The sequence below is a fragment of the Jatropha curcas genome, chromosome 11 (genome assembly GCF_041381405.1).
Source record: "Jatropha curcas cultivar XTBG-Jc1 chromosome 11, XTBG_Jcur_1.0, whole genome shotgun sequence".
NCBI classification, from domain to species: Eukaryota; Viridiplantae; Streptophyta; class Magnoliopsida; order Malpighiales; family Euphorbiaceae; genus Jatropha; species Jatropha curcas.
In genome coordinates this window covers 2,669,545-2,694,371 of record NC_143161.1, presented here as the reverse complement: position 1 = coordinate 2,694,371, position 24,827 = coordinate 2,669,545, and the positions used below count along the sequence as shown (strand labels likewise).

The following is a 24,827-nucleotide window of genomic DNA, read 5'->3' as shown; positions in this document are numbered from 1 at the left end:
CCTATGAATATTTTGATAATTGCTGATACCAGTACTGCCGGACAGAGGCGGGCCATGGTTGGTGGCCGGACCTGCTATTGTTAATGGCGGTTATTGATTTCATCAACAGTTCAACACCACAACAAAACAGAGTCATAATCGTTCAATAACATATTTACATAAATGTTTGAATCCAACTGCAATTTCAGAAAAGTCACTCTGCTCAAGAAATAACATTGCTCCATAACTCTGGCTTCCATAAAGTACAGTAGCATTCAGTAACGAATACATATTAATTAAACACGTATTTTACGTAATTAAGACCATTTTTAGAACATGTATATAGAGGATTCTACTTCCAAAAACACCAAAACCAAAAAACAAGCAACCACCTATACATCCTGATATCCACACTGACACTATCCATATTGGTTTTTTACTTTATAAACACAAAATCTGCATATATATGATCATGGAAAAGGTGCCCTCAATTTCATTTCAGTCCTTTCAATGTCAATGGCAAAACCTTTCCCATTCTGCTTCCAGTAATCTGCCTGAGGATTGATCCACTCTGGCTCTGCAATCTCAATCCTCGAGTTCTTTATAGCATCTGTCAATATATTATACTTGTAATCCCTTTTCTCAATCAGGGCTGGAGAAACCATGCCCAAGTTCACTGCCTGTGGTGACATCATCAATGCAGGCGCTCCTAATGGAAGCCTATCGCCTGCACAATAGTTTCAAATTCTTTAATGATGCCAAATCCTTTAAATTAAGAGTTAATTAGTTATTAATTACCTCTATCCACTTGCCATGTGCACCAAAACTTGCCATACGTTTTGGCTAAATTTTCCAGTTCCGGTTTCACCACCATTTCTGGAACTCTGGGATGATCCAACAGACCTGATTTGACCTAAACATGCAATCAATTTTGTCTGAAGACAGTTCATTTGATTTAATTTATTTAAAATTAGTTAATTAGTTAATTAATTTACCTCGTAAGCATGGGAATGCCAGAGCTTCTGTTCTTCAGGTGGCAAAGATTCAAATATCCGATCTGAAACTATGTATTCCACTCCTGCATGAAAAAAATGAAAGAAAAGATTCATATTTTCAAAATTTTAAGGAAAAAAACTAAGAAGAAGAAAATTGATTTGTTACCGATGAGACGGCCATTCTTGTCATCGGAATCGTATACAGCGCACTGAAGGAAATCCTGGTTGAGTCTGGTGACATAGTGGTGAATTTCGATCTGACGAGTCATGTCATGGCTATAACTAGCAAAGGTACAAACATGCTGGCTCATTTGTTTTATTGGTTTCAATGACTGCAACATCTGTGCTCCCTTGTCCAGCATGTGTTGTTCCGCGGACATCGGCTGTCCCGGGGGGTTTGGCTGATCTCCGCCTTTGACTGGCGTTGGAGCCGGTGATTGATCGCTGGAAGCCATGGTTTGAAGTTGAGGTGTACTGGATTGATGTGGTTTTTGATTTGAATATAAACGGAAAGAAAGGCGACGTGGCCGATTGTGGGCAGAGCACGTAGGCATGCAAGAGAAGGTGAGTTGGCTAAGAATGGTGAAGTTTTGATGACAAATGGGAAAGAGATAGAATTTTGGGACTTGGACGTGGAGCTACTTTTTAGCATGCCGCTGACACTACATCTTCATTATAAATTCACTTTTCCTTGTATACACGCGCGCGCGCGCGCACGTAGGTGTAATCCATTTTTGACCGTTCAATGTAAAGATTTTGACCTTATTAATAAATGTGATTCTTAAAAATCGAATTTATATATTTATTTGTGCAAAGGTTAAAATGGCTTTTAGCTTCCATTCATATTTTATTAATTATACATTGATATCTTTAAAAGACTTATATTTTTTTTTCTCTTCACTAAATCAAATATTATTTGAAATTTGCTTTGACCCAGTTTATATACTGCTGGCTACACAATGTAGAGTTGCTTTCCATTGACTCACGGTGAAAATATCTAATTAGCACCGATATATTTTTTTTACTAGATTAAGTTGGGGAAATTTAATTTTCTTTCTACATTGTCAATAAATTTGAAAGATATTATATAAACAAATAAAAGTTAAAAACCATAAAAATGAAATAAAATAAAATACTGTTTTTTTTCTCCTTTGGTTTAGGCCTTGCCATTATTCTTATTTGGACCAACAGAGTCCTGAGGCCTGTACTCGTACATCTTAGCAACAATCAAATAGTTACAGAAATTGATTAAGCTCAAAGCAGATAATAACCAGTAAAACAGATCCAAATGATTTCTATTAATATTATTGCCTGCTAACCACCCTCTGCTCTTAGTGACTCCTTCAGTTGCACTATTAACCATCTTAACCAAAATAGTGCTGACAAAATATCCAAGCGCCATGGAAATCCAAAGGAAGCAAGTAGAAATAGATTTAATCCCCTTTGGTGCCTGTGAGTAGAAAAATTCAAGAAGACCAACATATGTAAACATGTCTGCAATACCAAAAATGAAATACTGAATTGATAGCCAAAACACACTAATAGGCAACGGCTGCATTATAGGAATAGCATCTAACATGTTGTTATCTCTAGCCACTTTTTTTCTCTTTCCTTCCATTATTGCAGCTGCAGCCATGGATATAGAAGAAAGAATCAAACCAACACCTACACGTTGAAGGTGAGTTATTCCTGTAGGATGGCCTGTGATTTTACGAGCAAATGGCACGAATATGTGATCGTAGATTGGGACTAAGATGATCATGAAAACCATTGGGAGAATTGGTAATGAAGCTGGTGGAATGTTAAAAGATTTGGTTATCTTAGTATCCATGGATAGACCTTGTTGAATAGAGAATGTTTGGAGCTGAGCTAGACAGAGGGTCATTACAATGGTGCAGCAGAAGATTGGTACCATCCCAAGTAGGATTTTTGCATTTTCTACTTGGGTTACCCTGCAGAGTTTCCATGGATTAGGAGCTTGCTGTCTTGAATCTTGTCCTATAGATGTTTCTTGGATGGCTGCTTTGTCTAGGAACCTGAGCAGAGTATGTATTAAATTTGTTAGATCAATTCAGGGTACTTGAGCTGCTACTGAGAAAATACTATGTTACAGGTGTATTTGTAGGTCATAATCTTTGTTTTCAGGTGAATTTGATATGTCTAGTTATAAAAGTTCCAAAACAGCTAAACAATTATATTGGACCTGAAAGTATCTGTGTGAGTTTGAAATTCTGCTTCTAGAGCAGCTTCCTTGTCATGGTTAATCTCATAGAGCTCTGAAGTAGCTTCAGGAAGTTGAAGTTTTCGATTACGAATGGCTGCAATATAGACCTGCAAGAAACGCAAAAAAAATCTCATACAATGAAACATTCTTTCTTTCTAGAGAAATGATGATCAAGACTTAAAAGAGTAATCAATTTTTGCAAACCTGTATAATTTCAATGATAGCATTGGATTCTTGAATAACTTGTACACGATACATAGGCAACCCAGCAACAAAGACTATCATACCCAAGAGCATAGCAACAGCACTAAGTCCAAAACCCCGATCCCATCCTTTTTTATCTTGAACCCACACAAGTAGTGTTAAACTAATAGCACCACCAACACAAATTGCTAGCAATATATAGTTGAAGAAGCTAGACATCTGTCTCGCCTGTTTCGGGTCTTTCTCATCGAACTGATCAGCACCGTATGATGGTAAAGCAGCTTTGATCCCTGCACTACCAATTGCAAGCAAGTAGAGAGATACAAAGAGCAGCAAAGCATTGCTACCTCCAACTTTCTCACAGTGTGAATTTTGATCAAAGACATTACAAACAGGTGGTTTGAATTTCGGGTAGTGAGCTTGAACTGCTAGTAGTGCTAGTCCCTGCATGAGGACGTTTTCTTTTAAATAATACATTTTTTTATCTTAATGAAAATGATCAAGAAATAATTAAGTAAGTAAAATATGTTTACCAAGAATTCAAAGCTTCCAGAAATTATAACAGCTTTCCATCTACCAATATAAGTATCTGCAAGAAAAGCCACCAGTATAGAAAGCATATAGCTAGCTCCCATGAAGTTAGTTAGCTGATTAGCCGCATCTGCTATTTCAAAATGCATCACCCCATTGAAATACGTCACCAAGTTCACTGCAAGTGCAACAGTCGCCATCTGTTCGAAACCAATCGTGCCTGTGAACCAATTAAGTCATTAGTTGAATTCATACTTAATTAGTAATACTCATAATGGATAGAAGTTAGATACATGCCAAGAATGAGCAAATAAGTCTTGGTTCCTCCATGCTTATGCCTTGTTGCTTGTCTTCCCTTCCAGTCCACCTTTCCTTCAATAAGCTCAGGTTTCTCCTGCGAAAATAAATAAATAAAGGAAAAAAGAAGATAAAGTAATAAAAATTCGCATGAAATTGAGGTTGGAAACATATGGCTTCAAAGAACAAAGTACCATGGCTAGCTACAAGTGTGTTGTTCTGTTTGCTGTTGTTGGTACAACCTAAGCTAGTGCCATGTATTATATATTTAAAGGTTTTAATTTTGCATATATGGCATAAAAAGTGGTTTTTGACCACTTCTTGAATCCTACAGTCTCTACTTGGTAGTTGATTGATAGTGATTGGCATATATTCTTTTGATTATTGCCGATTCAAACTGAAGACACTGTTTTAAAGTTAAGTTGGGCTTCTGTTTGATCAGATGCAATCAAAAGAAATGCTATAAAACAAGCACAAAGAAATTCTTGCATGGTCCAAAAAACATACATATATATGTGTGTGTGTGAACCTGTCTTTATTCTCTCGGACAGCATATGTGCCTGTCGTTCAGTCATCATGTCAGCAACTAGTGTTCATGGATAAGAATCACTTTATATATAGATTAAAACGAGTCTGTTGATACGAAAGCCTTCTCTATGTAAAAAGATTCCAGAAGAAAAAATCCTTAGATCATTTTTAATGATGTGACTACTATCAGATGAATCTCATATTCCATGATAGGTGTTGGACTTAATGCAAGTCATTTTATAATGTTGCATCGATAACAAATCTAACGAATCCGAATAACATTACGAGATAGGCGTTGCTTCGACCATGGATATGACTTGAGCTTGGGCCTTCATTGTGGAGTGTTGGGCTTCACCATTAGGCTTGGAATGGGTGGTCTTCTTGTCAAGATGACCTCTCTTTTTTGTTTTCATCCCTTTTTGTTTTTTTTTTTAATGTGCGATGGTTGTCTCTTACCATCTTCAAATAGTGTTGCATATCAATTTTTATTATTAGTATGGAGATGTATATGTAGAGTTGGTAATTTAAAAAATTAATGTAAATCTCCTCAAAAGAGTGCCATAACATTATGTTGCCACAGGTCCAAAAGTGAATTTATATATTTAACTTTAAAAGAATATAAGATTGAAATAAAATAAAATAAACATACTATTATTTCTTTCTTTTTTTTTTCTTTCTGAGAACTATTATTTTCTTCTTTGGCTTAGGGCCTGCCATAATTATCATCTGGACCAACAGAGTTCCGAGGCCTGTACTTGTACCTCTTGGCAACAATCAAATAGTTACAGAAATTGATTAAGCTCAAAGACGATAATAACCAGTAAAACAGATTCAAATGATTTCTATTAATATTATTGCCTGCTAACCACCCTCTGCTCTTAGTGATTCCTTCAGTCGCACTATTAAGTATCTTAACCAAAATAGTACTGACAAAATATCCAAGTGCCATGGAACTCCAAAGGAAGCAAGTAGAAATTGATTTAATCCCCTTTGGTGCTTGTGAGTAGAAAAACTCAAGAAGACCAACATATGTAAACATGTCTGCAATACCAAAAATAAAAAACTGAATTGATAGCCAAAACACACTAATAGGCAATGGCTGTCTTGTAGGAATAGCATCTAACATGTTGTTATCTCTAGCCACTTTTTTTCTCTTTCCTTCCATTATTGCAGCTGCAGCCATGGATAAAGAAGAAAGAATCAAACCCACACCTATACGTTGAAGATGAGTTATGCCTGTAGGATGGCCTGTGATTTTGCGAGCAAATGGCACGACGATTTGATCGTAGATTGGGACTAAGATGATCATGAATAACAGTGGGAGAATTGGTAATGAAGCTGGTGGGATGTTAAAAGATTTGGTTATACTAGTATCCATGGTTAGACCTTGTTGAATAGAGAAGGTTTGGAGCTGAGCTAGACAAAGGGTCATTATAATGGTGCAACAGAATATTGGTAGCATCCCAAGTAAGATTTTTGCATTTTCGACATGGGTTACCCTGCAGAGTTTCCAGGGATTGGGAGCTTGCTGCCTCGCATCTTGTCTTGTAGGTGTTTCTTGGATGGCCGCTTTGTCTAGGAACCTGAACACCAATATATATTCACCACTGAGCTGCTACTGAGAAAAATACTATGTTAAAAATGTTGTTTGGGTCATAAATTTTGTTTTTAAGGTGAATTTGATATGGTCTATTTATGAAAGTTCCAAAACAAAAGTTTCGAACTGCCAACATCTAATAGAGTAACTTTTGGAGAAGTAGCTTTTAATTTTAATGCCAAACGGTGTAAGAATATATTCGACCTGAAAGTATCTGTGTGGGATTGAAATTCTCCTTCCTTGTCATGGTTAATTTCACAAAGCTCTGAAGGATCCTGAGGAAGTTGAAGTTTTCGATTACGAATAGCTGCAACATACACCTGCAAAAAATGCAAAAAATCTCATGCACTGGGACACTCTTGCTGGAGAAATGATGATCGAGACTTAAAAGAGTAAGCAATATTTGCAGACCCGTATAATTTCAATGAGAGCATTAGATCCTTGAACAACTTGCATACGATACATAGGCAATCCAGCAACAAAGATTATCATACCCAAGAACATGGCACCAGCACTAAGTCCAAAACCAAAATCCCATCCTTTTTTATCTTGCACCCACACAAGTAGCGTTAAACTAGTTGTACCACCAACACAAATTGCTAGCAATATATAGTTGAAGAAGCTTGACATCTGTCTCGCCTCTTTCGGGTCTTTATCGTCGAATTGATCAGCACCATATGATGGTAATGCAGCTTTGATCCCTGCACTACCAATAGCAAGCAAGTAGAGAGATACAAAGAGCAGCAACGCATTTCTACCTCCAACTTTCTCACAGTGTGAATTTTGATCGAAGACATTACAAACAGGTGGTTTGAACTTCGGGTAGTGAGCTTGAACTGCTAGTAGTGCTAGTCCCTGCATGAGAATTATATATATATATATATATATATGTATGTATGTATATTTTTTATTTTAATGAAATGATCATTAATTAATTAAGTAAAGTATGTTTACCAGAAACTCGACGCATCCTGAAATTATAACAGCTTTCCATCTACCAATACAAGTGTCAGCAAGAAAAGCCACCAGAATAGAAAGCACATAGCAAGCACCCAAGAAGTTAGTTAGCTGATTAGCTGCATCTGCTATTTCAAAATGCATCACCCCATTGAAGTATGTCACCAAGTTCACTGCAAGTGCAACAATCGCAATCTGTTCGAAACCAAATGTGCCTGTGAACCAATTAAGTTCTTAATTTTCTGAAAGAAAGTTCAAATTTTCTGACAGCTTTAATCAATAATACTCATAATTAATAAAAGCTAGATACATGCCAAGAATGAGGAACGAAGTCTTGATTCCTCCATGCTTGTGCCTTGTTGCTTGTCTTCCCTTCCAATCCACCTTTCCTTCAATAAACTCAGGATTCTCCTGCAAAAAGAAAAAATAACAAAGTAATTAAAAATGCTGATGAACGTGAGGTTGGAAACATATGGCTTCACAAAACAAAGTACCATGGCTAGCATGAACTAGAACCTAAGCTAGAGCCATGTATTAATTATATATAAGAAGTGATTTTTGATGATCAAGAATACAGTCTCTACTCGATAGTTGATTGATAGTGACTGATTCATCTTATTGTTTTGGACGCTGCTAAATTGAGCATCTGTTCGATCAGATTAATGTCAAAGAAAAGCACGTATTTGTGATTATATTACTCCCGTCACTCTCTATCGATTCCATTAAAGAAATGCAATAAAACAGTAAGGCCCAAAATTATGAAAAGCTTGGTCCAAAAAAGTACATGTAATTTGAACCTGCCTATTTTGTTCTCTTATACAGATGATGAAGCATATACAGTGACAAGCCTCCTACTTTTGTTGACTAAAAGCAAAAAAAACAAAAAGCTTCACGCCCACTAGTTATCTTACTTATCTTTTCTTAGCAAGATTAGAGAAGAAATATGAATATACTTACTTATCTGGACTCAATTAATAACCCAACCATGGATCAAACTAATGAAAAATAACATTTATTGAAATGGATATATTTTTTATCATTCACCAAGAAACAAAAAGATAAAATAAAAATAATTTTTAAAAAATCTATGTTTTAATTAGTTTAATCCATAAATGAGTCTATAGACTGGGTTCAAGCAAGTATAATCCAATTGCTTACTCATAAAAATATCAAAGGTAGAGGTAACTGAATGATTGAGAGAGTCATAATAAGTCCCTTTTTCTTTATGCAAATGTCTCTTTCAAAGAAACTATTATGCATATGTAGCTTGCTTGCTTATAACTGTTGCCATCCTTGAGGTCCTTGTGAACTTTGTTGTTCGGATTGCAGAAAACTAACTCCAACGGCTATAAATTAACAGGACATTCTGTTCTTAAAAAATCATCTGCAGAATTGAAATCCAGCATTCAGGAGAAATAGTTCATGGGTCAAAATCACGAGTCTATTATTATTGGATAACAAAGCCTTCTCTTTCAATAAACAAATATGTAAAAGAAGAAAATCCAGAAGAAAAATTCCTGAGATATTTTTTATGATGTGACCATCAGCTAATGGGGGGGCTAAAAGCAACATAAATAAAGAACATAATGTACAGAAAAACAAAGGAACAGGGATACCTGTGCAAAGAATGCCTGACTATGCTTACATATGAAAAATGGTAATCCTAAAAGTATAGAAACAATCTATCAATAATTCAATAAGGAGTACTTCACACGCAAAACAATTCTTCCCTTGTCCACCCCAAGCTTGGCTCCTGTTACCAACCAATGGCCTGGAATATCTTGTGGTCCCTTCGACATTTCGCTCACATCCACTATTTTTGCCAATTTTCCGGCATGGCTTGAACTATCTTCCTTCTTATCACTGGAGGCTTTTTCATTTGACATTGATGATGATGCCCCGTTAGGCTGCTGTGAAGGACTGGAGGGGCTATGGTCCCATACAGACCGCCTGATTGTACAGCCTGGGACTTTGGAGAAGAGGAGTTTGAGGTGCAACACATTTTTGGCTCCAAAATCCCAAACGCCAAGCTGAGCACCAGTGACAATGTGAACACCAGAGAGGTCTCCGATGGAAGTATCAGTGTACTCTATTGGTGCAGTGCTTACATGAGAGAAGCTCTTCCACTTGATAGGCTCAAACCAACGGCTGTCTTGCTCTTCAGGACCTTTCCACTTGGGTGCTCCTATGGCTATATGTGCATCCCAATGTGGATGAAGAATTTTCGGAAGAGACACCAGATGTTGCAAATGAATGGAGAGCCTGTTTTGCTTGGTGCCTTCTAGGCTAAGTCTAAGACCAGTAACTGGCTTACGGCCAACTGTCACCTGCAATACCATACATGTTTTGAGTTGGATTTACAACCATATCGAAAGAGATGGAGGTTATCTATGTGTTAAAAAGGTCTAGCAAAAAAGAATCAGCATTAAGTTTTAAGGAGAATTTTCCACAAGTTACACATGCTTCACTGAAATTCAAATCCTGAAACAGTTCTTGAAGGTGTAAATCCATCATTGTACTTGTCAATTACTGGCATATTATATAACCGTAAAAGATCATAATTATCCATAACAACTCCTACAGTAGTTAAAGCTTCCATTCTTGGGCCGTTCACTTGGATTATCATCATTCAAGTAAGGAACTTAGATGTCTCTCACAAATACCTTCACAAGACATATGAGTTGCATATTGCAATTACTTTATTTTAAAAATTGATTTCCTGCGCAAGTTATTCACAATGGTATTGCAGCTATTCAAAAGTACCTGATCTGGGCTGATATAAAGCTTGGGACCCATCAAGCTGAACTGAAGAGATTGACAAACAGGCTCCTTTCTTTGAAGGCTCTTCTGTTCTGGAGCCCAAACGCGAACAATTTGAAAGTCCAAGAAATATTGCAGATCCTCTATAGGTGGTTTGTCTAGTGGAAAAAAAAAATTGATAATTGAACAATTAAAGAGGTATAAGATGTAAATTGTACATGATTCCTAAAAAGTTGTTCATAGTTATATTTGCAAATAATCCAATGTTTAATTAGATCTTCTCCAACTTTCCTCGCATATCAATTGCTTAAAGGATAGTAGCGCCTGACAACAGCAGCGGAAGCAGCCAAAGGCATGAAGCACTTGCATATGACTATGAAAAATAACTAAAGATCCCAAGAAAGTAAACAAATGTTTTTCTAACATGCTGGTCACTTGTTTGTAAGAAAAATGAAAATCTTATCTCCAGGAATCCTAGAGAAAAAAAGCATCATGATCCTTGAGTAGAACAGAATATTGCAAATTGAATAAAACTCAAATATACACAAATAGAGAGAATAGAATATTGATAAATAACTTACACTCCAAGTATAAATCAATCGCCCGGGCTAAATGCTTTATGCCAGGTACTCCTTCCAGCAGAGAGACAATTGGAGTAAATGTCATGTTAATGACATCTGGTGCGAACTGCACAGTCTCTGCCCACTTGGCATGACTCTGCTCAAGGTCATCACCTCCTCTCCTTCTAAAAATGACTGTTACATCCTACAACAATTAATTTAAATTTTACTGATTTCACACATTTCAGAGCAGAAAATAATATAGGTTTCTATTTGAGGAAACAGAAAGAGCATGAACAGCAAGAACAATTATGGAAACTACAAAAAGAAGGAAAATGGAATAAAACTGTATTCTATCAAGCAAAGATGAATTAAGAATAATGCATCAAGTATCAACCCAATGATGCAAACAGGGGGAAAAAGGAAAAGAGTATCTTAATTGAACAAAATTAAGTGAGCAATGCTATGATAATAACCTTGTCCTTGTATTTCAAGGGACCGGCACTTGACTGACTTTTTATGTCCTGAAACCTCTGATCTTCAATGTCTTTCACATAGCTCTCAATATCTGACACTAATAAAGACGAGGACTGATGCTGCCTGATATAAACAACATCTCTTCCACCAATTGTTGCAGATGTGACAATATGGGTACCATAGCTTTCAATGAAGCTGAAAGTTGAAAAAAACAAAGAAAAAGAAAAAGGTAGCTGCTAATCAGAAAGCTGATGACTCTTCAAGTTACTCCAGGAATCTTATCAGACAAGTTGAAGTTCCTTGGCAAGAATATGGAGGAAGGTCATAGGCACACCTCTTCACTAGACCAAGAACTCACAATTTAATGGGGCAACACAAACCCATGCAAACTTACCAGTTCATATTCATTCTATTTAATATCCGTTTATGGGAAGACAGCAAAATTTGGCACCTCCAAAGGAGGTGATATTCTCTTCAAATATTAATGATTTTGGTCACAGATTATACTATGGATTTTCATGATTTCTTATTCAAATAAAACAATATTAAAGAAGAGAATACAAAGAGGACTAAGTTACGATTAAGTATTATAGAATCTGGGATGCTACTATTTACCTTGCCAAGGACGCTGGATCCCAGGAGTAAGGAACAGCATGCTTGATTTCCTCACACAAAACTAAATTCACTTCGGCTAATCGAACCTTATACAGGGGAATGAAATGCCCAACCATTGCAAGGGATTTTGTCGCTGCTGCATCAACTTGCCAAGAACCAGTGAAATTGAACATGCTATTAAAGCTTCCGAGTGGAATATGTCCTGATAAACCTGATTTCTCATTGAATCTTTCTGCCATCTGAATTTTCAATCAATAAACTTTCATTTAACACCACAGTCACCATAATAAAAGATTGAGCCATAAGTAGCAGAAAGCCAGAAAACCTTGATGCAAATAAAATAAGCAAGCCATATAACAAACATGAAACAATGCAAACAAAAACATGCTTACTTGTCCGGAAAAGATGAGAAAAGTTTCTCTTACAGCTGAGTAAAGATGAGTTCAACTTTTCAAGCTAAATCGATCTCAAACTTGAAGCCTTTGCAAAATTATCAGATGCTTCCCTAACATGGGTCTCAAAACTCATCTACATAGCCTAGCTTAATGAGAATCATTGATAAATGATAATCATAAAGCAAGTCGAAGCACCAAGGGATAATCATAAACCAAGAACTCACTAAACATAAGCATTTGGAGCTGATCTATTTATGGAGAGAAAATATATGCAATTAACACTTTAAAGGAACCTGGAGCTGACCTAGTCTTCAATTTCCTTTCTTCACCAATAAATATCCCATTGTCCTTAATCCACTTAACCAAGGATGGTTGCACCAGGAAAGCCCATGCATAATCACCCCTTACTGATGCTCCATCAAGTGCTTTGCACCATATCCTTTTATTCTTCCAGCAGGAAATCTAATTCCTTCAGATAAGAATTATATAAAGGCAGGCCTAGAACTTAGGGCCTTTACTACTTCATGATATGGCTGAGAATTCATCAGAATTTCCACTGTGCAAGAGCAGCAACATTACACATATCAAGTACTAGAATCTTCTCCTTCAACAACCTAAATCAAGGATGCCATATCCTTATAAAAGTAGCTTCCTTGCTAAAATGAAAATTGAATTAATACTGCTCTAGAAGTTTAATTCATCAGTATGAGTCTAACATTATAATTTAGCATCTCTAATTTCTTGACACCCTTTGTGCAGGAAATGAAGGCACAGAGTGATAGCAATAAAGTGCCAGGCATAACAGATTGGAAGATGTTCCTTAAATGGGTGGCTGAATGGACAACCTGATCATAGTAACTAGAACCCTAGTTCACAAAAAGGAGCCTAAATGGGCTATCAAAACCATAGGTCAAGCAGGAGCTTTTTGAAGTAGAAAGGTGCCAAGTTACTAGTAAAGGTGTTAAATTATATTCAAGGCCTTTCAAAATGATAGCTCTAATACCAACGTTAAATTGCTATAACCCAGTATTAAGTTATTGATGTGCCCTCTTAATATTTCTTCAACAGTGGCTGTATAAAGCTAGGATCGTAAAAAATAAGCCAAGTCGCTCGTGGTTGCTCAAGACTTCTCTCAACTCAGAAAAAGCTCATTTGGTAAGCTTAAAAAGCCAAGCTCAACCTCGAGCTCAAGCCTATAAAGGTGCAAGTTTTTTTAACTATAAAGTGTAAACAAGCCAAGATCAAGTTCAAATAAACCTATAAGCTGAGCTCAAGATCAACAGGGCTTATCTTGGCTCGGTTCTTACCCTAATAAAGCTAATTAATATTGAAAATTACCATAGACATACATTCTCATTGTAAATCCAACATAATGCATTTTTAAAGTTTATGCCACAATCTGCTAGGGTTCTAGTTAGTAATTAGCTGGAACAGAGGAATTCAACATCATTTATTTCGGAGCGTGAAACAGTATCCCTAATTTGCCAAATGAAATTTGTTTTGCACGCATAAAACACAACAAAAGGAAACAAGCATTTCTGAAGACCAACCAAATTGCATATTCCTTAGGCAAGTCACACATTCACTTCTCAACTTCAGTAGCCCATGCAAGTACATTTTTGTTTATATTAATTCCCTTCTGTTTTTCCTCGGCCACATTGAAACTGCCCCTAAAACAACTAGAGCAGTATATTGCTGCAATTTTACAAATCCCACAATTAACAAAAGGAAAATCCATCAATGACTGGTATTGGCCTCCAAGGATATCCAAACAAAGTAAACAAAAAATTTAGGAATACAAATCCTCACAACCACACCTTATACCCCGGGGCATAAATTTAATAATGACAAACACCCAATGAAAGCCTATACACCATAAAAAAGAAACGCAAAAAATCATACCCAGATAATGATTTAAAAGGAAACATATTGAATAAAAAAAAATTACCTCATGGAAGGTGCAAACAGGAATTCTTTCAATATTCCTATGGCCTCTAGAGTAATCAATATCAACAGAAACATTGGGCACCAAAACCCCATCAGAGAAGACTAGATCCCTGGTATGCTCTTCATCAATATGCACCAACCTGGACCCAGGTGCTCCCTTGCAGTACAAAAGCCTTATATCAGATGTGACATCAAACCCACGACCCAAAGCTTGGATTGAGTTGGAAAGAGTAGTAGTCAAAGCATCGGAGCTCAAGTTCATCTTCCTCTTCTTTCTTTCTTTTCTTTTTTTTTTTTTTCTCCCTTACATAAACGGAAAAATGATTCTGGTTGGTATTCTAGTATATCTTTTCTTTGATTTGTTTATAGAAAGAAAAGAAAAGATTTGTGCTTTCCTGATTTTTCTGTTTCTGTTTCTTTGATTTTTGGTTTTGGTTTAAATTTTAATGTGTTGTGCTGGTGGGACAGTTTGGAGTTTGGACATAGGAGTTGGTGAGCTTTGCTTTTGTTCTTGTTCTTGTTCTTGTTCTTGATTTTGTTGCTGATGGTATTCTTGTTCTCCTAGTTTGACTCTAATAATGTCTAAAAACGCGTTTCTTCTTGTGTATGTTGCGGGGTTTAATTGCATTCTTCATTTTCTGAAATTATCAACAATAAACATATTAATACATCTAAATATCAATTTGTTCTTACTATTATATATATATATATATATGAAATTAAAGAATATGTACATTGTTGGTGTAATGTAATGTCAGAAAGAAACTTAAGAAAGGATTCTAAGTTGACTGGTCTTCCTTAGATCCTTTTCTCACTACTTGTAAAGTATTAATATTTATTTCTTTATCTAGAAAAAGTTTTTCAATAATACCCTCTTTTTGGACAAGTACTTTGACTTTGCAATTTGCAGGATATTTTCTTCTGCCAAATGCCAATGGTAGAATTCCATTATGGTGGTGAATAAAATTTCCCTTTTTTTTTTTTTTTTTTTTTTGCCCTTTTTTGCGCTATTATGGCATGCCAACTCTTACTTATTAATGTGAACTCATCACAAGGATTACTCATCAATCAAATTTGACTTCTATGGTTATATTTCATTTCAATTAAAATAAATAGATTAGTATTTTTCAAATTGAATTATTAATAAAAATAATAATTTAAGATCAGATATCATTTATTTAAATACAATTAATAAAAATAAAATGAATAGGAGTTTAATATATAGAGGTAGATTTCATTTTAAGTAAATTTCATTTGCAATTAATGAAAATACAATCATGATAATATTATTAACAAAATTTAATAATAAATAATTATGATTATATTTAATAATAAATAATCATGAGTATGTTATTCTTTATTTTTTCTCGATATTTTTTTAATATATTCTATGCCAATATAAAGCCCCCTAAACTTGGGAAATATATATATATATATATACCTTGATTTAAAAAAAAAAAAAAAAAACTCCAATACCCAAAGGGAAAAAGGCAAAAATGAATTGTGGATATTATATTATAATGACAAAAAGAAAAAGAGATAAGAAAGACGGGATGGGTATAAATTTGTTTTGGGCTCATGGATCCCAATTTGAGTTGGGCCTAGTTTAAAGGGTCCATGGAGGGCCATTTATCTCTTTCTCACTTGGTTTGGGCTTCTTGCAAGTGGGGTTCTCACTCACAATCGCTTTCTTTGCCTGAAAAGGACCATGGTCCATGGGTATCATTTGGGTTCTCAACTTCTCATTCATGTCATTTGAATTTGACTCTTGCATCGAGTATGTTAATTAAAAAAAAAAAAAAAAAAAAGAATAAATTGCAGATTTCTTCCTCATGTCAATTATTATCAATTATTCTATTAAATAATAGAATTGAAAAACATTTGAAGTATTAATCTTACCATCGAGATTTACACATCCTTTGCAAATAATTTTGAATTTAAATATTTCGTAAAAAAAAATATTTTCTTTTCTTTTTTATCAAGCAGTAAGTGGTATAATATATTGGATTTTTGAAATAAAATTTATGAGCCTCTATAAAGTAGGATTTAAAAAAAAAAAAAATCAAAGATTGAAAATATTATTATGGTTAGCACCTATGAACAGAACCATGAAATAAAAAATAATATTTTGGATCGTGATTTGTGAAGCCCTATGAGAGAAAAGCCCATCAAAGCCCACTTTGAGTTCTTATCTATGAGAACATTGACTTTGAAGCGTGCTATAATCCAAAATCTTCCACAAATATGATAAATATTAAAGATTTTGGATGAATGATTTACCACTATAAAATGTGTTTTAGTGGAACACCTTCACCCTTTTCTTATTAATTCTGCTTAATCATCTATCCTAACTGGTTAAAACCACAATTTAATAAGGAAATGGAAGAATTTGGGTTAAATCCTAAAGCATAACATTCACTCCTCAAGCAATGGGCATTGACTAGCAATTCATGATGTATTAGTCATAATTTCTCTTTTGAATTATTAATGAAGCATTCGACTTACCATTAAGATTTGTCACCATTAAGGTTTGTCGCTGAATTATTGACGAGATGTTCAAATCATTAAGATAAGTCAGATATTGAGTTATTACAAATTAAATTTAAGATTTCTTGTTAATCATGGAAAAAATAATAACAATTAATTAAACATCAAAACGAAAAATAGCACATTTTAGTATGTTATCTTCATTTAATCCAATTTCAAAATTTCCTTTTTAGTTAGTTAGAATTAGCTAGGAAGTTGCCTTGGCAAGTCTAAACTCTAACATGCAAAACCATAGTTTAGCAAAATTTTAGACTAGTATTGTGGAGCACATAAGAAAGGCACATTATCTTAAAGTCTATAGTGGAATAGATAAAGGGTTGGTGATTTCCACTATAAATGCCCACTAATGATAATGTCATGTGTCTCACAAGTTAAATCAATTGGTCATTTATTAACTTATTTTTAGGGTTGAGCACAGCTTGCGAAAAAAGTCCAATTAATTAAATCGGTTTGATTTAATTTGGTGTTTTTTTTCTCAGTCAGTTTTATTTTTATTTTGATAGAAAATTTGATTTTTTTTATTTGGTTTGATTTTTATTAAACCAAAAAAATAAATTTAAATTTGCATCCTCAAAGTTTTAAAAAATTAGGGATTCCAGTTTAAAACCATAGGAAGGTTCAATTTGAAACGAAGATTCTTAAATTAATTTCAGTTTAATTTTTTACTGGGTCGAAAGATTTCAGTCCAAACTCCAGGTAGCCTGCTTAAATCATTAGACTAATTCCATCTGCCAACTAGTTTATGTAGCTAATTTTGATTTTTTTTTTAATACAAGAAAATTGTTTTCAACAAAATAATCATGGCTAGTTCCATCTTTGTGAAAATGATGCAGTGAAAAGTTTCTATTGATCACCATGAGAGCTAATTGTAGTAATTTGATTTGCGATTGACCGGAAAGTTAACGTCAACACACGCCAGACACTGCCCACATACCCAACTTGTTCATATTTAATTGAACCATACTATTTTTTATTCATTTGCAGTCATTTTTTTCACCTTTATAAGGATGAAACATGAGAATCGTAGGAACTAACAGTAGAGATCCTGGGAGATAGATAGAAAGTTATAGCGATGGGGATGTTACTTCTCTTTCTTTCCTTCTTGTTGCTTTGGTCACAGAATTCTGTTTTTACATATGGTCATGCAAATCTCACTTATTTGCACAAGGGCGACGGTAATAATCAATTTCTCAATTCCCTGTCCCAATTTTCCGTCCATAACTATTTTCTTGGGGCAGTTTGGTTTAACAAAAATGTGGCTCTATTACCATTTAATATATTTAGACTTTTGGATAATGACATTTATTTTAAGAAAAGACACATTTATTTTATGATGTAATGTAATGTGTTTGTTCTGTGATGGCGACAGTGGAAGCTCTCAATGCAATAGCCCGGGGTCTACGCATGTTAAATCAAGGTTTCTCCCGCACAAGCTGCTTCATGGAGCCGTCAAACCAGCGCTCTTCAGCTTCAATTAGTTGCACATGCAACCAAACTTTGTGTCACGTGACGAACATGTATTATCTCTTAAACCTCAGTATTACTACAAAATTAAGCATGCTAAAGTTTAATTAAGGAGAGAGAAAGGAAACAAACATAATTAATTAATTCTTGTAAGCCGCAGTACTTTTTCCGGTCTGCATTTGAAGGGTGTAATCCCACCTGAGATTGCCAATCTTCAATTCTTAGAAATACTGTAAGTATATTTGCACCACCCACCCATTTCTTCTTTATTTATAAGAATTAAATTGGATACATAACACAAACTATATTTCGTTATTCATATATGCAGAGACCTGAATAACAATCAACTTCATGGTAACATTCCTCGTTCGTTTAAAAACTTGTCTCGTCTTTCATACTTGTAAGTATAAATTTAATCGATATATATATATATAATTTTACAAGTTGGAAAATTTTCAGTTGAATGATTTTGCAAGTTAAAATGTTTAATGTATGGAATTTTATAAATTAGGAGTATTTAATAGATTTTACTTAGCGGCTTGTTAATCATAAATAACTCATATAGTTGTTGTTTTTACTGTTGGAGACAGGTTTGTTCACCAAAACAACCTTGAAGGACCAATACCTCCTTTTCTTGGTGAAATGAAGTCTTTAGAGCGCATGTAATCCAAAAATAGTCATTTTTATTTTTATTTTTTACCATACTTTCAGTTCCTAATTTTGTTTATTTTTTCATATAGAGTTCTTTCAGATAATTGGTTCAATGGCTCAATCCCACAAGCACTTGCTTCTCTTCCTTCTCTTCAACTTCTGTAAGTACTGAACTACCCTTAATTTAATTAGTGTTTCATTATTCAAAATTACAAACAAGGACTTTGACCAATTTTTTCTGACGACCATTTTCCTCGTGTTTTTTCTAGGTATCTACAGAACAACTTATTATCTGGAGGAATTCCACCAGAACTTGGCAACCTTACCAGCCTTATCCAACTGTATTAGTTACCAGTTTATTGTTTATCTTTAAAAAAGTAATGAAATATATGTAAAATTTGGACATTTTTTGTATAGGGATTTGTCTGACAATCAGCTCTCTGGTGTCCTTCCCCAAGAACTGGGACGCCTTGTAAACCTTGAACGCTTGTAAGTCTTCTCCAACATGGTCATTCCTCATCAACTTCAGGGAAATGTCTCTTTTACCCCTGAAGAACCTTTCATATGTATAAAGATTTTTACAAATATATATATCAGAAAAAATGAAGTAAAAAGATTCTAATTTGAGCCAGCTCTTAACTCCGCATATACATAATTATTAACCGGGCATGAAAATACACGTGCAAAGCCAAAAAAGACTCAAAAGAACGTTAGTTAGGAAGTATTATACCCAAATAGACTCAAATCAACTGGTTAAGAAGTCAACTTGACATATGATTTTTGCACTTATTTACACGACATTGAATGAAATATTTGAATATATATTTCATCTATTAATTTGGACTAACTAGTTGGGATTTAACTAATTAACTGTGCTGTAGGTTGTTGATTAACAATAAGTTGAATGGTGAGTTACCTGAAAGTTTTGCAGCTCTAACGAACATGAACGATTTGTAAGTTATATTCATCTTATGTTGCTACTTAATTAGAAATTAACATTTCTCTAAATAGTACTACTTAGAAATTAACATTTCTTGATTGGTAGATCCATTATCGGAAACGACATATCTGGCAAAATACCTGAGTATATTGCTAATTGGAAGAATCTCAAGTTTCTGTAAGCATATCTCCATTATGACCAATTACAATTACATCTGAAAGCGAACAATGGAAATATCTAATTGCTATACATGCTAATTACAGGGGACTGATAGGAAATAATTTTGAAGGGCCGTTTCCTGATGCATTATCCTCCTTAAACCTTTCTGAGCTGTATGATTTTCTTATCTTATTATTATTATTTTTTTATAGTACGTCAATGAAATGTTATATTACAATTTTTAAATTCCAGTTAACATTCTGGGTTACGACATTGTGCGTCTGTTGGAATAGGTATGTTTCTGACTTGATTGGAAACAACGAAGGAAGAGGATTTCCATTCCCAAATATATCAGGAATGGCTTACTTAGTATGGCTGTAAGTGTTCGATATGTATTTTACTTAAAATAAAACACTTGACAGTTACAGTTACAACAATAGCTAACTGTTAGTATTGCCGAAGGGAGATAAAACTTTCATATCCAAATATGTTTTTGTTGCTTCAGGACGCTAAGGAACTGTTCAGTCATTGGTCCAATCCCTGATTATATTGGTCAAATGAAATCCCTATATTATATGTAAGACACATTCTAAAATGTTTAACATATTAGTGGTTCATATTGTAATTTTAGTTTTTAAACTTGAATTCTTACTTTTCTGAATAGGGACTTGAGTTTCAACAATTTGAGTGGTGAAATGCCAAACTTCTTTCACACTCATAAACCACAATACATGTAAGAAAGCTTACTATTCCTGTATATGCTCCTAACTATTCATTGACATTATAATGCCTAACCAGAAGTTATTTTTTTGAGTTATTATTGAAAAAATTAATATATCTTAAATATGTTTTTTCACGATTAGAGATTATTAAAAATAATAAAAAATAAATAAATTTGACACACGTTATTATATCTATCAAATTCCCGCGTTTCCCTTTCCCCTGGCCAAAAGTCCCCAAAATCCTAAAATGCGTGTGATTGTGTTGTCAGGTACCTTAGAGGAAATAAACTGAATGGATCAATCCCCAGATGGCTTGCTGGTTCTGCAAACTTAAATGCGTATGTTTATCTTTGTTTTTAAACATTATTTTTGGCAGATAATAATATAATTTGTGAGTTGTGGGATTATTTCTTGAGGTGCATTTCCTAATTTGACTCATAAGTTTGTGAATTTTATGGAACTTTTAAGTTTAGGCTAGGCATGTATGAAAAAGATTGATCTTTAATTAGCAAGTAATGAAATTCATAATTTCAGAAACTTTTTGAATTTTCAGGGTAAATTTTTGAACTTGGCTTATCATTTTGGTGCATATACTGCAGGGATATTTCAGAAAATAATTTTACCAGTGCTCCTTTACAACTGAAAGGCAAAGCTACCAATGTGTAAGAGAAAACTATCAATTGCACAACTGATCGATTTAAGTATCTTGTATTAGTTACATGGTAACATGTTCTAATCTAGCCCGTGTTTTTATCAGGAACTCTTTTGCATGCTGCGCTGATGCAGCAAATTTGTAAGCATTTTTCCGCTTTACTTCCTCGAACTGTATCTACATCAATCCTATGAAATGTTTGACTTCTGATCATTGTCATCGCTATTTTTTCTCTGTAGGAGCACAGCATGGCAGAGAAGGGACTATCATTGCCATACTGCTAAGTCACTGAGTGAGTATGTTATTAGTTATCTTCTGTCAGCGTTTGTTTTCACATGTTTACCCATGTTCTCCATTCATGTGAGATATTGAATTTTGACCTAATTTAAAAAGGATTGAAATTTATGAATGATCATCTTGATTTTCCATTAAAAAAACATGCATTGCAGATGATCACTTGTTTATAAACTGTGGTGGTGAGGGAGTGCTAACTAATGGAGTTTATTATCAAGCTGATACGCAACCTGATGGAGAATCGACATTCTTTCTGAGTGATGATAAAAGTTGGGGTTACAGTAGCATGGGAATTTTTCTTGTGACAAACCATGACCAGTACATTGTGGAAAAATCATGTGGAATTTACAGTGATGGTGCACCTTTGTATAAGACAGCTCGCATTGCCCCTATCTCCCTTAAGTACTATGGCTTTTGTATGAAAAATGGCAAATACAGAGTGAGGCTTCACTTTGCAGAAATTATGTATGGAGAAAATAAAGATCCTAGCAGCAAGGGGAACCGCTTCTTTGATGTGGCAATTCAGGTGAGTATATCATTCATCTTTTTGAGGAGCTAATAAAATAGAACTGCATTAATGGAACCAAAATATTTGACAGGACCAAAAGGTACTAGAAAATTTCAATATTAGAGAAGCTGCCATGGGTGTGAATAGAAGTGTAACTTTGGACTTCGTTGCCACAGTGAGGAACCATCGACTGGAGATCCACTTATATTGGACTGGCAAGGGCTCAATTCATATTCCAGTGGAGTATTACGGTCCTCTTATATCTGCTATTTCAGTTTCTCCTGGTATAAAATTTGGTTCAATATATTTCTTTATGCTGCTAAGTATGGATTGATTTTGTTATCATTTCTTTTCTCTGACATCACATGTTAAACTCTGGTCTAGTTCCTAGAAAATCTAGCACAAAACCATCACCAATGAGCATTGCTGCGCTTGTAGGATCTGCATTACTTCTCCTACTATTGATTTCAATTCTGATTGTAAAACTAGGCTGTCTTGGCGGAAAAGAATTGAATAGCAAAGGTGAGAACATTCGACAAATGAAATTGGTTTGGCTTGTCATCGTGTCTGTGATCCTTTTCCCACCAGCCATGATATCTTTGCACTGATAATTTTTTCTGTTTGTTTGATGGATGACAATGTAACAAAGAATTGAAAGATCTCGAGTTTCTACCTGGAGGATCTTTCAACTTCCGTCAAATAAAAGCTGCCACCCAGAACTTTAATCCTGTGAACAAGATTGGTGAAGGAGGTTTTGGGTCTGTATATAAGGTCTGTCACTACATACGCTTTGAGGTCCTTGAGCTTTTCAAATTGCATGATGCTTTTACTGCTATCTATTATTTGTATGTAATCACCTGTGAATCACTTGTATTTATAACGAAACATATCAAATCAAGAACTTATAACCGCAAATTAATATCCTACCAATGCAAGTTTGACATTTTAGATCCTTGGGTGAGAATGCAATTATATACTTTAAAAAATGGCTTCACAAAATAAACTGCTTAAATTTGAATAGGTTACATTAAGCACTTTTTCTTTACCCTTGTTGGTATCTTTCCTTCATTTCAAACACAACAAATCTGAGTGTGAATTTGAATTATGACCTCAGTATAAATATTGTATTGTTGAATTCCAGGGCGTACTTCCAAATGGTACAGAAATAGCTGTCAAACAACTTTCATCAAAATCAAAGCAAGGCACTCGTGAATTTGTAAATGAAGTGGGAACTATTTTTGCATTGCAGCATCCAAATCTCGTAAAGCTATTGGGTTGTTGTACAGAAGACAACCAACTCTTGCTGGTTTACGAGTATATGGAAAATAATTCCCTTGCACATGCTTTGTTTGGTAAGTAGAATAAGATTTCTAATACCAGGAAGAAAAATAATATGGTAATATATTTTTACAATGAATTTAGATGATGAAATGAAATGGTTATGATCTGCAGGTTCAGAAGAACTACGATTGAAACTGAACTGGCCAATCAGGTTCAAAATCTGCCTTGGCATAGCTAAGGGTCTAGCCTTTCTCCATGAAGAATCTAAATTAAAGGTTGTCCATAGAGATATTAAACCCACAAACGTGCTTCTTGACAAAGACCTCAATGCAAAGATATCCGACTTTGGCCTTGCTAAACTATATGAAGCAGAGAAGACTCATGTCATCACTAGAATTGCTGGAACAACGTAAAGCATCCTTGAATGTTACTTTATAGGAAAGATAGGCCTCAGTTTACAGGCTTTTCCTTTTCCAATGCTTTAACAAGTTCTTTTTCTTGAGAATTAATAGTATCTGCAACTTTTGCAGAGGATATATGGCTCCAGAGTACGCCATGCGTGGTTATTTAACAAATAAAGCAGATGTTTACAGCTTTGGAGTGGTTGCACTTGAAATTGTGAGTGGGAAAAATGGGACAAGTTACAGGCCAAATGATGAGAGTGTTTATCTTCTTGATCTGGTAAGTAAAATTAGCAAACTCAATATTAGGGAACGACTGGAGATTATAGCATAACTGTGGATTAAAAACAAAACTTCTGCTTATTCTTATTCTTTTTTTTTTTTTTTTTTTTTTTTTTTTTTTTTGTAAAAAAAAAAAAAAAATTCAGGCTTATGTTCTGCAAGAGAAAGGGGATTTATTATCACTAGTTGATCCAGTATTGGGGTATGATTATTCCGTGAAACAAGCAATGTTAATCCTGGATCTGGCAATGCTATGTACCAATCCATCTCCTACGCTGAGGCCTGCTATGTCTGAAGTAGTGAGCATTCTGGAGGGCAAGAGCAAGATAAAGGCTCCTTCGTTCCATGTTCCATACTCAACAGATGATTTTGCAATGGCTAAAGCTGTAGCTAGCTTCATTCCTCGCATTCGGTCTGGTAGCAATTCTACAGGAAAGACATCGAATCCCGTCACTTATGATGTTGTGAGCAGAGATGAAAATGAGTATGGCATTTATGAAGATTGTTCCTCAGAGATGTTAACGTCTTAGTCTTCAAGGTGTTCTGTATTTTGCTGTTAGAACTGCTGCATTTTCTTTTATATAGCTTTGTGTAGGACTTATGAAATCACGAGTTGTAGTTGTTGTAGTTGGCCTGCATCGTTTTTCCATAGCTTGTAACTATTTTGTGTGACAAGAAATAGTAAATCCGACAAATAAATTGTGCTTTTCTTCCCCCAAATTTGTTTAAATTAACAGAAGTGAATACCATGAGCAGTTAGTTTTGATTTGAGAAATTGGTTTCGAGTTTAATTGATTGGTCAATTTTGAAAAATAAAAAAAATATATATATTGGAGGATTGAAAAATCTCTATTAATCTT

The 24,827-nt window shown here is 34.7% G+C and overlaps 5 protein-coding genes across 9 annotated transcripts; 1 reads left to right on the top strand and 4 right to left on the bottom strand.

Moving 5' to 3' along the window:
• Nucleotides 1–199: 199 nt before the first annotated feature.
• On the bottom strand, nucleotides 200–1,460 carry LOC105649726 (oil body-associated protein 2A). The gene is made up of 4 exons (XM_012236465.3): nucleotides 1,141–1,460; nucleotides 975–1,057; nucleotides 778–892; nucleotides 200–706 (listed from the first exon to the last, which is right to left on the bottom strand). Exons 1-4 carry the CDS (start codon nucleotides 1,427–1,429, stop codon nucleotides 450–452), a joined length of 744 nt encoding a protein of 247 aa, XP_012091855.1. The 5' UTR covers nucleotides 1,430–1,460; the 3' UTR covers nucleotides 200–449.
• A 637-nt stretch (nucleotides 1,461–2,097) lies between these two features.
• On the bottom strand, nucleotides 2,098–4,481 carry LOC105650168 (protein NRT1/ PTR FAMILY 4.5-like). The gene is made up of 6 exons (XM_020685473.3): nucleotides 4,425–4,481; nucleotides 4,231–4,327; nucleotides 3,936–4,153; nucleotides 3,403–3,846; nucleotides 3,178–3,305; nucleotides 2,098–3,010 (listed from the first exon to the last, which is right to left on the bottom strand). The coding sequence occupies exons 1-6, from the start codon at nucleotides 4,425–4,427 to the stop codon at nucleotides 2,131–2,133; spliced, it is 1,770 nt and encodes a 589-aa protein (XP_020541132.1). The 5' UTR covers nucleotides 4,428–4,481; the 3' UTR covers nucleotides 2,098–2,130.
• Nucleotides 4,482–5,388: 907 nt separating this feature from the next.
• Nucleotides 5,389–8,607, bottom strand: LOC105650166 (protein NRT1/ PTR FAMILY 4.5). Of its 5 annotated transcripts, none has more exons than XM_089716352.1 (6): nucleotides 8,471–8,607; nucleotides 7,627–7,723; nucleotides 7,310–7,527; nucleotides 6,767–7,210; nucleotides 6,560–6,675; nucleotides 5,389–6,341 (listed from the first exon to the last, which is right to left on the bottom strand). In XM_089716352.1, the coding sequence occupies exons 3-6, from the start codon at nucleotides 7,454–7,456 to the stop codon at nucleotides 5,462–5,464; spliced, it is 1,587 nt and encodes a 528-aa protein (XP_089572478.1). In that variant the 5' UTR covers nucleotides 7,457–7,527; nucleotides 7,627–7,723; nucleotides 8,471–8,607; the 3' UTR covers nucleotides 5,389–5,461. The 5 variants fall into 5 exon arrangements, with proteins under 5 accessions (XP_089572478.1, XP_020541131.1, XP_012092434.1 ...); XM_020685472.3 differs by lacking the exon at nucleotides 8,471–8,607 and adding an exon at nucleotides 7,897–8,052; XM_012237044.4 differs by lacking the exon at nucleotides 8,471–8,607 and adding an exon at nucleotides 7,807–7,936.
• Nucleotides 8,608–8,735: 128 nt separating this feature from the next.
• CAD1 (MAC/Perforin domain-containing protein) lies at nucleotides 8,736–14,704 on the bottom strand. The gene is made up of 6 exons (XM_012236461.4): nucleotides 14,068–14,704; nucleotides 11,725–11,963; nucleotides 11,109–11,304; nucleotides 10,654–10,837; nucleotides 10,076–10,230; nucleotides 8,736–9,639 (listed from the first exon to the last, which is right to left on the bottom strand). Exons 1-6 carry the CDS (start codon nucleotides 14,326–14,328, stop codon nucleotides 8,998–9,000), a joined length of 1,677 nt encoding a protein of 558 aa, XP_012091851.1. The 5' UTR covers nucleotides 14,329–14,704; the 3' UTR covers nucleotides 8,736–8,997.
• Nucleotides 14,705–17,663: 2,959 nt separating this feature from the next.
• LOC105650165 (putative LRR receptor-like serine/threonine-protein kinase At1g53440) lies at nucleotides 17,664–24,687 on the top strand. The gene is made up of 26 exons (XM_089716581.1): nucleotides 17,664–17,788; nucleotides 17,983–18,130; nucleotides 18,238–18,309; nucleotides 18,406–18,477; nucleotides 18,668–18,739; nucleotides 18,818–18,889; nucleotides 18,998–19,069; nucleotides 19,146–19,217; nucleotides 19,610–19,681; nucleotides 19,774–19,845; nucleotides 19,932–20,000; nucleotides 20,121–20,204; nucleotides 20,333–20,404; nucleotides 20,492–20,560; nucleotides 20,819–20,887; nucleotides 21,149–21,211; nucleotides 21,307–21,342; nucleotides 21,441–21,493; nucleotides 21,651–22,021; nucleotides 22,095–22,287; nucleotides 22,388–22,525; nucleotides 22,653–22,774; nucleotides 23,145–23,355; nucleotides 23,456–23,693; nucleotides 23,815–23,965; nucleotides 24,114–24,687. The coding sequence occupies exons 1-26, from the start codon at nucleotides 17,686–17,688 to the stop codon at nucleotides 24,495–24,497; spliced, it is 3,150 nt and encodes a 1,049-aa protein (XP_089572707.1). The 5' UTR covers nucleotides 17,664–17,685; the 3' UTR covers nucleotides 24,498–24,687.
• Nucleotides 24,688–24,827: the final 140 nt, after the last annotated feature.

What these genes read in the sequence shown, in the direction of transcription:
- LOC105650168 (XM_020685473.3), bottom strand. An exon ending in CTGGAAGCTTTGAATTCTTG is followed by an intron (nt 3,847 to 3,935) that starts GTAAACATATTT and finishes GTCCTCATGCAG; the next exon opens with GGACTAGCACTACTAGCAGT. An exon ending in ACTCACACAGATACTTTCAG is followed by an intron (nt 3,011 to 3,177) that starts GTCCAATATAAT and finishes TACTCTGCTCAG; the next exon opens with GTTCCTAGACAAAGCAGCCA.
- CAD1 (XM_012236461.4), bottom strand. Translation starts at nt 14,328, where the DNA reads ATGAACTTGAGCTCCGATGCTTTGACTACTACTCTTTCCAACTCAATC. An exon ending in GATCCAGCGTCCTTGGCAAG is followed by an intron (nt 11,305 to 11,724) that starts GTAAATAGTAGC and finishes TTCAACTTTCAG; the next exon opens with CTTCATTGAAAGCTATGGTA. An exon ending in CCTTGAAATACAAGGACAAG is followed by an intron (nt 10,838 to 11,108) that starts GTTATTATCATA and finishes TAATTGTTGTAG; the next exon opens with GATGTAACAGTCATTTTTAG.
- LOC105650165 (XM_089716581.1), top strand. Translation starts at nt 17,686, where the DNA reads ATGGGGATGTTACTTCTCTTTCTTTCCTTCTTGTTGCTTTGGTCACAG. An exon ending in TTATTTGCACAAGGGCGACG is followed by an intron (nt 17,789 to 17,982) that starts GTAATAATCAAT and finishes TGATGGCGACAG; the next exon opens with TGGAAGCTCTCAATGCAATA. An exon ending in GTGTTTATCTTCTTGATCTG is followed by an intron (nt 23,966 to 24,113) that starts GTAAGTAAAATT and finishes AAAAAAATTCAG; the next exon opens with GCTTATGTTCTGCAAGAGAA.
- LOC105649726 (XM_012236465.3), bottom strand. Translation starts at nt 1,429, where the DNA reads ATGGCTTCCAGCGATCAATCACCGGCTCCAACGCCAGTCAAAGGCGGA. An exon ending in CAAGAATGGCCGTCTCATCG is followed by an intron (nt 1,058 to 1,140) that starts GTAACAAATCAA and finishes TTTTTCATGCAG; the next exon opens with GAGTGGAATACATAGTTTCA. An exon ending in CACATGGCAAGTGGATAGAG is followed by an intron (nt 707 to 777) that starts GTAATTAATAAC and finishes ACTATTGTGCAG; the next exon opens with GCGATAGGCTTCCATTAGGA.
- LOC105650166 (XM_020685472.3), bottom strand. Translation starts at nt 7,926, where the DNA reads ATGAATCAGTCACTATCAATCAACTATCGA. An exon ending in GACTTCGTTCCTCATTCTTG is followed by an intron (nt 7,528 to 7,626) that starts GCATGTATCTAG and finishes ATTGGTTCACAG; the next exon opens with GCACATTTGGTTTCGAACAG. An exon ending in CAGGATGCGTCGAGTTTCTG is followed by an intron (nt 7,211 to 7,309) that starts GTAAACATACTT and finishes ATTCTCATGCAG; the next exon opens with GGACTAGCACTACTAGCAGT.